The 9503-nt window shown below is 47.0% G+C and overlaps 1 protein-coding gene across 1 annotated transcript; it reads left to right on the top strand.

Annotated features, from left to right (window-relative positions):
* Positions 1–520: 520 nt before the first annotated feature.
* fbxw10 (F-box and WD repeat domain containing 10) lies at positions 521–8533 on the top strand. Its single transcript, XM_056577678.1, has 16 exons — positions 521–1040; positions 1445–1630; positions 2094–2267; positions 3160–3287; positions 3472–3579; positions 3685–3791; positions 4084–4287; positions 4523–4644; positions 5076–5230; positions 5521–5663; positions 5902–6060; positions 6659–6963; positions 7494–7676; positions 7847–8049; positions 8179–8451; positions 8504–8533. The coding sequence occupies exons 1-16, from the start codon at positions 521–523 to the stop codon at positions 8531–8533; spliced, it is 3000 nt and encodes a 999-aa protein (XP_056433653.1).
* The last annotated feature ends 970 nt before the right edge of the window (positions 8534–9503 follow it).

The raw sequence follows: 9503 nt of genomic DNA, 5'->3' as shown, positions 1-9503 counted from the left end.
AGTCGATTAACGGTTGTCGATATAATCAGATACACATGCAGAGACTCCTCTAGTTATAGTTGGATGCTAACGTATATTCTGGGATTCATTTACATATTGGGTGCAATGTGCAAATGTTGAAAATTAATAACTCAAATCGTGGCACCGTATTTAGAACCGTTATGTGCAAGTTTGTTTAGTGCACTTATTTTGAATTTAGACTATAGGATGAACAGCAGTTTCTGTCAAGGTGTAGGCCTACATGTCCTATGATTACATCTTTACAGATATAGGCCTACTGTATGCTAAGTCTTATCATCAGGTCTGCAGAGATGAAGTGTAGTCTGGAAACAAACGATGCTGTGATCACGCCTGATGATGACTGATGATGACCTGTTGTAACTACGTGGACGCGGGTGCATAGCAACCACATGACAACCGAGAGAAACAGCGCAGCTCACCATCGATCACAACACAGCCATAAACTAGGCAGACATTTAGATTTAGTTGACAATTGCAATAAATACTAAAAACGGGCATCATGATCGAATTTAAAAACTCCATGTCTGCGAAATCCGGCGGGTTTCGGTGTAAAATGAAAGGGGCAGAAGAAGGATTCACCTTTTGTGGAACTTGCACATCTTGCCGTTTCACTACTAAACTCACGGACTCGACAAGGTGGTTGAGCCGCGCGGGGCAATCGACCAAGAGGACATTTCTCATCGGACTACTAGTGCGCTGCAAAAGCGTGCCGGTTCTCGAAAGCATTAGGGATGTGCTGCAGGTCACCTTCGGGAAAGACTTTACCTACAGCAGGTCAAAGAGGCCAAGCTTGGCAGATGATGTGATGACTCTCAGCTCGAACCGAGCGCTGGATAGAAAACTGTTCAGCGCAGACGTGGTGGAAACATTGAATTGGTTTAGTTGCAGCCAGGACTGGATTAAGTCAAGTTATCTGTTATCGGTGCTGTCGCTTTGTGACACTGGGCTGCTGCACATGCTCGCAAACCTCAACGACGTGCTTCTGGCAAGGGAGCAACGCGCATGTCTGCTCCGAAATGGTGAGATTCTGAGCTGTACCAGGCAGCCTATATTATGAGTATTGTTTCCTTTAACCTTAACAAATACTTCCATTAGTCTATTTATTTATTTAACTAGTTTTACCTATTTCCTTTAGTATGTCAATTATGTGCATCTCTAACTCACTCAATCACTCTCACTCACTCAATCACTCTCACTCACTCAATCAGTCTCACTCACTCAATCAGTCTCGCTCGCCCACTCACTCAATCAGTCTCGCTCGCCCACTCACTCACTCACTCACTCACTCACTCACTCACTCACTCACTCACTCACTCACTCACTCACTCACTCACTCACTCACTCACTCACTCACTCACATCTTAAGCAGAAAAAAATCGCAATGATTTAATAAATAAACATGACCCTCCTATTGTTTCTCCAGCCACAGAGGTGGACTCCATCCCAGATTGTGCTTCCTCCTTTTGCTCTGAAGATCGTCCACACCTGGATCTTCTCAGGCAAGCCGGCTCAATGTTTGAGCCGGTGTCACTTTGTGAGGACAAGAATGATGCGAAGAGACCCACTTGTCTAATCTCCACATCATTTGAGCCAACCATAAGAGAACCAGGTAGGCCTCCATCGTTGAGTGCAGCTAGGCGAGTAGAAATGATTTCCTTATTTTTTAGAAAGATTACATTATATTTTATTTATCTGTTATATTATGTTATTATTATCATTAACTAGTATTTCTTGAATATGAATTGTATCTTATTAATACCAGTGATGTTTATCAACTGGCTAAAATGTAAAAAATAAATAAAAAAATTCACGTTTAAACTCTACTAATTTTGCCTCTATTATTTTTTCTTAATCCTATTGCTCTCCTGTGACACCCTTAATATCCCACCTGGGATTAATAAAGGGTGTTTTCTCATGTTATTTGTACAAGTGGAATAACCATTGTATTTTGTTACTGTACTCCCTGCTTTGACACCTTAATAACCTCCCTGGGGTTAATAGAGGGTGCTATCCTCTGTTATCTGTGTTAGGGTGTTCTATGTATATCTATGTATTTATAATGGTATTTCCAGCCAGGAGGAAGGGAGCCTGGGTCAGGAAGGGGACCCCATGGGAGGACCCAGGTTCGGACGGTGAGGACCCGGCCTTGATGGTGACCCCCCGCTCCTCAGCCGCCCTGTCTGGGGTGGGCCGGTACCGGGACTTCCTGCGCTGCCTCCCGGTCCACCTGGCCAAGAGGATCCTAGGTTAGCTTAACTAGCTCACCATGCCTCACAGTGCATCGGCCTTCATCACATACGATTATAGGAGGTTGTTTCTTTCTTAAGATTATGTAACCCTGTTTTCTTACTGGTCTATCTATGTTGACAATGGTGTCGTGTTTGTGTTGTGTTGTCCAAATTCATGGTTTTGGTTATTTTGCCCTGTGCAAGTAATTTCCCTTTCACACCACAGCATCACTTACGTAGGCATACTTCCGGGCAGACTTATAATTTCACACAACCCCCTGCAACTTATACCTATATATGCTACACAACAATAACACACATGAATCATTTTAGAAACTACATTTCACTCCAACAATTTTTCCACACACGCACACGCACACGCCCATGCACACACACCCATACACACACACTTACACCACTCTTGCGAAACATCTGGGAAGTATGATTGGCTCTGTCCTTCTGTTGCCATTCACAAACCGTGTTGAATCAGCAGTAAGTAACAGAGCCATTCTATTGATGCCATGGGGATGTTACTCAATTAGACAAGAATGCCCTTGTTAAAAAGAAAACCCAAGCTGGTAGCCCTAGGATACAACTGACAACAATACCCTGCCGAGCAACCGGCTATGTGTGAACTGCCGATAAGCAAGTCATGTGTTGACAGGCAGTTTATGAAAGACAATAGGCCTAAAAAGGTCAGAACAAAAAACAAAACAGTTTTTTCACGTTTTGTTCGCTCTGCAAACTACTACACATCTTTGCTTATTTACTAATAATGTATATTTTAAATGTTAACTTACAAATTATACATATATCTAAAAATAGTCGAAAACGTGTATTGTTTAAAACACACTTCACACACATATTCATTTGCAGACCAATCACGTTTGCGATGTGTCTTTTGTCTTAGGTCTTACAGATAAGCTCACTTTGAGATGCTGCAGAGATGTGTCCCAACACTGGCGGTACCTTGCAGATGACCTTGTTTTAGATCAGAACGCCAAGAAAGTAGTGAGAAACCAAGTTCTGATCATCCAGGTATGGGATTTCAATTTAATCTTTATATATTCATACATTAGTAATTTATACAACAAAAACTATGAGCATTGGAAAAATTAGCATGATGCAAATTAAGCGTAATTTGTTTTATCTAGTAAATAATAATCTCAAATTATATCCTAATTGTGTCATTATTTAAATCCTATCCTGGTCTGTCCTGCAGAGTAACCGTAATAAGAAGGTGCTCAGCGACGTCTACGCCAATGTTCTGGAGGTCCTCGTACCCATTGGAACAGACGAAGACGAGGACGTTCCCTCTGAAGTTCATGAGGTCATCCCCCTAATTTATATCTCAGTATCTTTAACCTAAATGAGCCTGAGAAGGAGGGCTGAGGAGAAGGTACGCTCAGCGGTGACTGTGATGGGTTTCCTGCAGGGGGAGCTGTTCAGAGGAGCTTACTCAGGCCTGAGAACGAAGGCGGTGCAGATGGAGGAGCGCAATGTTTACTGCGGCTTGTTCAGTGTCACCACGCTGCTGGAGAAGTCAGTGTTCCTTCTTTTCAGACAGTTAATAGAATAGATGGTAGATAGGAGCGAAACTTTAAAGGTTTAATATGAACGTCATAACAACTAAGTTGAGATAAGACATTGACGTAAAGATATTAATATTTAGGATCCTAAGCCCCATCAGATACATTCAGGTGTCAAATATTAATTTGCAAAAAGAAAATATTGCATGACATCAATCAATAGTAAAGTGTGGCTGAACTGAAAGTCTGAACAGGTCATAAAACATATTGTGGGTGGTTCTCTGGGATCTGTGCATCCGTTGCAGGGAGGATCCTCACCGCTTCGTACATTACGGAGGGGGCTCTCTGGTGGCCATGGGCTCTAAGGACCGAGTGGTGCGTCTACTGAGTATAGCGTCCAGGAAGGAAGTGGCCCCCGCGCTCAGGGGCCACGTGGGCAGTGTGCGCACGGTGCTTCTGTGTGAGGACAGAGACCTGGTCATAAGCGCCGGCTATGACCTCACCATCAGGTAAGGAGGGGCGATGGTGGGAGATGATGGGAGGGATTTGTGATTTTGTGATTCATTTTTGTTATAACTATACTTATGATAGTATAATTATGTCTTGAAGCTCTTTGACACGTGTTGCATAAGTCAAATAGAAATCCATTTGACATTTGTTCAAATGTAGATATTCTCTGCTCATTCATTCATTCATTGATCTATTTATGTATTTTGGTATTCCCTCATACCGGTACAAACCTAGGTGTTGGAGTATGAAGACAAGTGTGTGTTGGATGCTGCTGAGTGGTCACACTGGAACCGTCACCTGTCTGGACGTCCACAGTGACCACCTCGTCTCCGGGGCCAAAGACTGCAGGGTCAAAGGTCAAATGCCTTAAGTTCTTACATTTCTTCGAGAGTTTAAAGCTGCTCTTTAAGTAATATAGGAGAGTTTTAAAAAAAGAGCAGAAAATAGCTTCTCTCCCTCCCTACGTTTCACCACCAGTGATCACGCATATTGTGATTGACGATGAAGTGGATCCCTAAACCAATCAGGGAAGAGATACCCTTATTGGTCAGAAATGAACTGGGAACTGACAAAAATCTATATTAACTCATAGAGTTAGGCGCCATCATGTAACTTCAAAAAATGCATCGCACTATGACAGATGGCCATAACATTTAATTCCTAGCCAATTACACTCAATTCATAATTCATAAACCTCACATACAGCCTCTGTAATATTCAGACACATACAAGCGTAAGGAACAAAGCATCCAAAGCATTTTTATTCTTTTCCTTTCTTTTTGTACAGTGTGGGACCTTCAGAAGGGGAAGTGTTTGGAGACGTTGAGGTGGAAACACACCAGCCCTGTGCAGTGTGTGAGGGTCTTCTTGTCGCTGGTCTACAGCAGCTGTGCCAAGGGCCTCGTCAAGATATGGGACATCGAGAAGGCGTCGGTGCTAAGGGTAGGCAGGGGAAGATTGGCACGAATTATGCACACACGGTCACGTCTGAGTCCTTCAGTCCTGCATTGGACCCATATGAAGTTTACCTTTTTTTTTACTTTAGGGCAGGATGGTGGTGATGGGGGTTTGAACTCACAGGGTTTATCTCCAATGTTAACCTATAACCTTTCTTCCTTCTATGGAGAGATACCCCCCTAACTGCCCCTTCATGGTCATTGATATGAATTCACTGCAAGCCGCTTTGTGAGAAAGCGTCTGCTAAAGGATTTCCCCCTTATTTATTTATTTAGGTGCTGGACGCCCACACAAGCGCTGTGAAGTGCTTGTTCTTCGACCGTTGGCACCTTCTGTCAGGTGACGCTGATGGGAAGGTCATGGCATGGAGCACCCACCGGGATGCCACTAAATGTCTCATGACGTTCACCCACCCGATGTAAGCTCCTGACCAGGGCTGGCGCTAGGCATAGGCGAACTAGGTGGTCGCCTACGGCAGTCACATTTATATTACATGACATTGGAAAAATGATGACACTATTGTGTACTGACATTCCTATTTGGGTACAGTATCCTTATGTGTTCATCCTTTTTCCATTGTACTCCAGTATGAATGTCACTGTATACTATACAGTTACTCGGTGACTTCAGTGACAATGATTAAGCGTGTGGTGCAGGGAGGTCCGGTCTCTGGCCCTGGCCTACCTGCGCGTGGTGACGGGCTGCGAGGACGGGAAGATGCGGGTGTTCAGCCTCCTCAACGGGGACTGCCTCAGGGTCATCAAGGCCGGGAGCAAACTCAACCCCATTCTCTCTGTTCATTTCCATGGCAACAAGTACGTGAGTCTGAATCCCAGGTGTCAATTTTTGTTTTTGTTTAATGCCTCTTCAAAACTCTGCTGTACTGTTATTAAGTTATTATGATCGGCATCAGGGTCGAAATGACCAACAAAGAAATATTCCTTATGATATAAATTATAAAAATACTTGGAAATCCTTTATTTCTAAATCTTATGAATTGAGCACACATTCGATGAAATGGAATCAAACATTGTTACGTTGCTCAGGCCATCTATTTTCAGTGTTTGACAAAGCACAGTTTTTAAAGAAGCTCTCACTGTGTTACAACGTGATTGTAGCTACTAATCACTTTGTGATTAGTAGCTACAGAAGAGAACGGGGGGTAGAGCATTGTTTCCTGGTTAGGTGGCATTTCCTGTGAATTGTAAGAGGAGTAGAGCTGTCAGCGGCCTTTCTTACAACTTACTTGCATTTAGAAATCCCCAGAAGTTTGGTAGGCTGCGACCAAAAATTGTCATTCTGTTTCTTCTATTACAACCACCCCCACCACCACCACCACCACCACCACCACCACCACCACCACCACCATCATCACCACCATCATCACCACCACCTCCTCCACCCTTCACCCAGTGTGTTGGTGAACACCAAGTCCAGCCTGCTGCTCTTCCAGTTTGTCAAAGTGGGCTGGGAGTACCAGTCAGCGGGCCTCAGCTCTCCGTCCTCCGAAGCCCTGGCCCTCTCCGGGGCCCGGGTCGCCCTACTACCGGGCTCCGCACCCAGCAGGATCCCTCACGACTTTGTCCGGGCGGAGCGCATGGCGCTGGTGGGCTCGCCCTGCCGGGGGATCTACGGCCCGGACGGCGAGCGGTCGGAGAGGGCGGCGCTGTCCCATCATGCTCGCTGTCTGTCCACCGGCAGGATGAGGCGAGCGCGAGGTAACAGGAGCTGCAGTGAGGGGACCCGTTGTGTAGGCTCATGTAGACGGGCAGATACAGTACCTTCACGTGGAGTGTGCGTTGTGCACTGCTGTGTGAGTCTGTTCTACCGTGTTCACTTTCTGCTCAATAGATCCTTTTAGTTCAGTTTAGTTTATTGTAGAGAAAGGAATTCTCGTAAATGTTAAAAAATCCCAGAATAAGCCAAGAGGCTGTTTTTCATCATACTCCCTGGCCAAGGTGGGACAAATGTGTTAGTCCTATAAGACTATTTTATGCCCTTGTTACAAACTCCCCTTGCCCCTAAGTCATAAATATATGCCATTTGGTTGACTCTTGTATCCATAATGTCTTACAAGACCGTGAGTGCATACATTCACACCATGAATGTATGAATGTGTAAATTAATATACGTATGAATGCTGTTGTTATTGCGCCAAAGAAAAGCGCTCATTCCACATTCATCTTGTTCGACTCTCTTTAAAACAGAACTTCATGATTTATGATATGCCCGTACATATGATCCACAGAGTCCCAGCAGGAGTCCCTACGGCCGTGCAGCTGGAGCGACCTGCGCAGCCACAGGCGCAGCCGGGCCTACCAGGACCTGCAGCCCGAGTTCAGGACCCCGCCCCCCTCGGCCATCTCCCCTGGGAGGCCCGCCAGCGGCCGGGGGGCGGAGAGCGCCTGGACACAGAGACACACTTCAAAAGGTACACGCTGACAAACAGTACAGCCACACGCACACAGGCGCGCACGCATTCATGCACGAACGCACACACGCACACACACGCACACAGACACACACACATCACTGCTTCTCTTCAATCAATTATTTTGGAAATTGGCTTTTTTAGCGAACCTATCTTCTAACCTATCCCAGGCAGAGAGTTTGGTACGCCCGCTAAGACTGACGGGGCGGTCAACGCCAGCGAGAGGGCCGCTTCGGACCGCTCGAAGAAGAGGGGTCCTTCCCATCGGCTGACCACAGACCGCATCCTCCTGAAGGTCAACGCCATCCAGCAGGCCCACGGCGGTGGCGGAGAGGCCGCCCTCCACACGGGGCCCAACGCCAGGCCCCGGAACGCCTGGGGCTCTCCTCCTCCCCCTCCTCCTCCTCCTCCACCTCCTCCTCCACCTCCTCCTCCACCTCCTCCTCCACCTCCTCCTCCACCTCCTCCTCCACGGTCCCTTCCCTCCCCTGGATCCCCACAGGGAGCCAAGACCCCAGCCTTCAGACCGCCGCCGGTTCTCGGACAGCAGAACCCCCGGTTCGGGGGGAGAGCTCAGAACTCACCGATGGCCAGTGGAGACAAGGATCGGGAGGACAGGGCGAAGGCGTCGAGGACCAGGGCTCACTTTGACGCGGGCGCACAACATCGTTGCCATGCCGACAGTTCGCCCGCCGGTCCACACCAGGCGGGGCGACACCTGGGGGAGAGGGAGCGGCCCCACACGGCGGTGGCGGAGAAGAGAGCGACCCGGCTGGCGACACGCCCCCACAGCGAGCCCCACCCCCAGGAGCGCACCTTCTCTAAAGCGGCGCAGAAAGATCCGGAACGCCACGTGAACTTTCAGACCAGCGGCGCGCCGGTGAAACCCAACCCGGCCATGGACCCCTTCAGGGAGCGTGGAGGGTTCAGGTTGCTTACCGACGCCCAGTTGAAGTGAGTATGGCGCTTTGAATCGTAACCCCGTCGTAATTGTTGATATTTTCCGTGTTTCGGATCGTTGTGATGTCAATCGCTTTGTCCTACAGGAATTACATAAGTCTGACCCGGTCTTTGAATGGTGGAATGGGAGACTCAGCTGCTGGGTCGCCCGCCTCTGCCGGCAGTACAGAAGCCACGAAGAAGAGCAGCAAGCAGAACGTGGCCCTCAGCCGGTCCCCTGTGAAAAAGGCTTGGATGACTGAAGTCCGAGAGGCCCCCAGATCGAGCTTCACAGAGCGGGGCCGATGGAAACACTAAAGCCAAGGAGTAATTATATGAATGTCCACATTTGCAAACTTTGATACAGTTGGTATCAGCAGAAAGTGAAATTATTTTATATTTTTGTATTAGTGTGCAACCTTTTTCTTAAATTATGTTGTCCACTAGGGGTCAGCATTGTATTGATTGTGCATGAATGTTAATATAAATTCCCCAAAGGAAACATAGGTTCTCCAGAGTCATTTTATGATACGAACATTGATCATGGCACTTCTATCCTAGTACTGCCAGCTATCTGAAACTTTTTACTTTCAGTGCAAAAGAGAAAAAAAAGTAATGTTTCTCCTCTGAAACAGAATAAATTCCAGGATGAATGCAATCTCTGTGGGCTGCATTCATGGCTCCTAAAGCGCTTCAAAGGAGATCCATACAGGCTGCTTTTTAAACAGCCAGAGAGGGTCCGTCACACCCCTCGTAGATCTTTCACCCTCCCACCTGCCTCTGTGCCTTGGGGGCATCATTAGAGGGTGAGGAGGTGGAAGATCAGGGAGAGAAGGTCTTCAGCCTGCTTCTACAGCAGGGCAACAGAGGAGTACAAAGAAAGAGGCT

This window comes from Gadus chalcogrammus, chromosome 18 (genome assembly GCF_026213295.1).
Source record: "Gadus chalcogrammus isolate NIFS_2021 chromosome 18, NIFS_Gcha_1.0, whole genome shotgun sequence".
Taxonomy (NCBI): domain Eukaryota; kingdom Metazoa; phylum Chordata; class Actinopteri; order Gadiformes; family Gadidae; genus Gadus; species Gadus chalcogrammus.
Note: the sequence above shows the minus strand (reverse complement) of the source record. Positions and strands in the feature narration are given on the sequence as shown.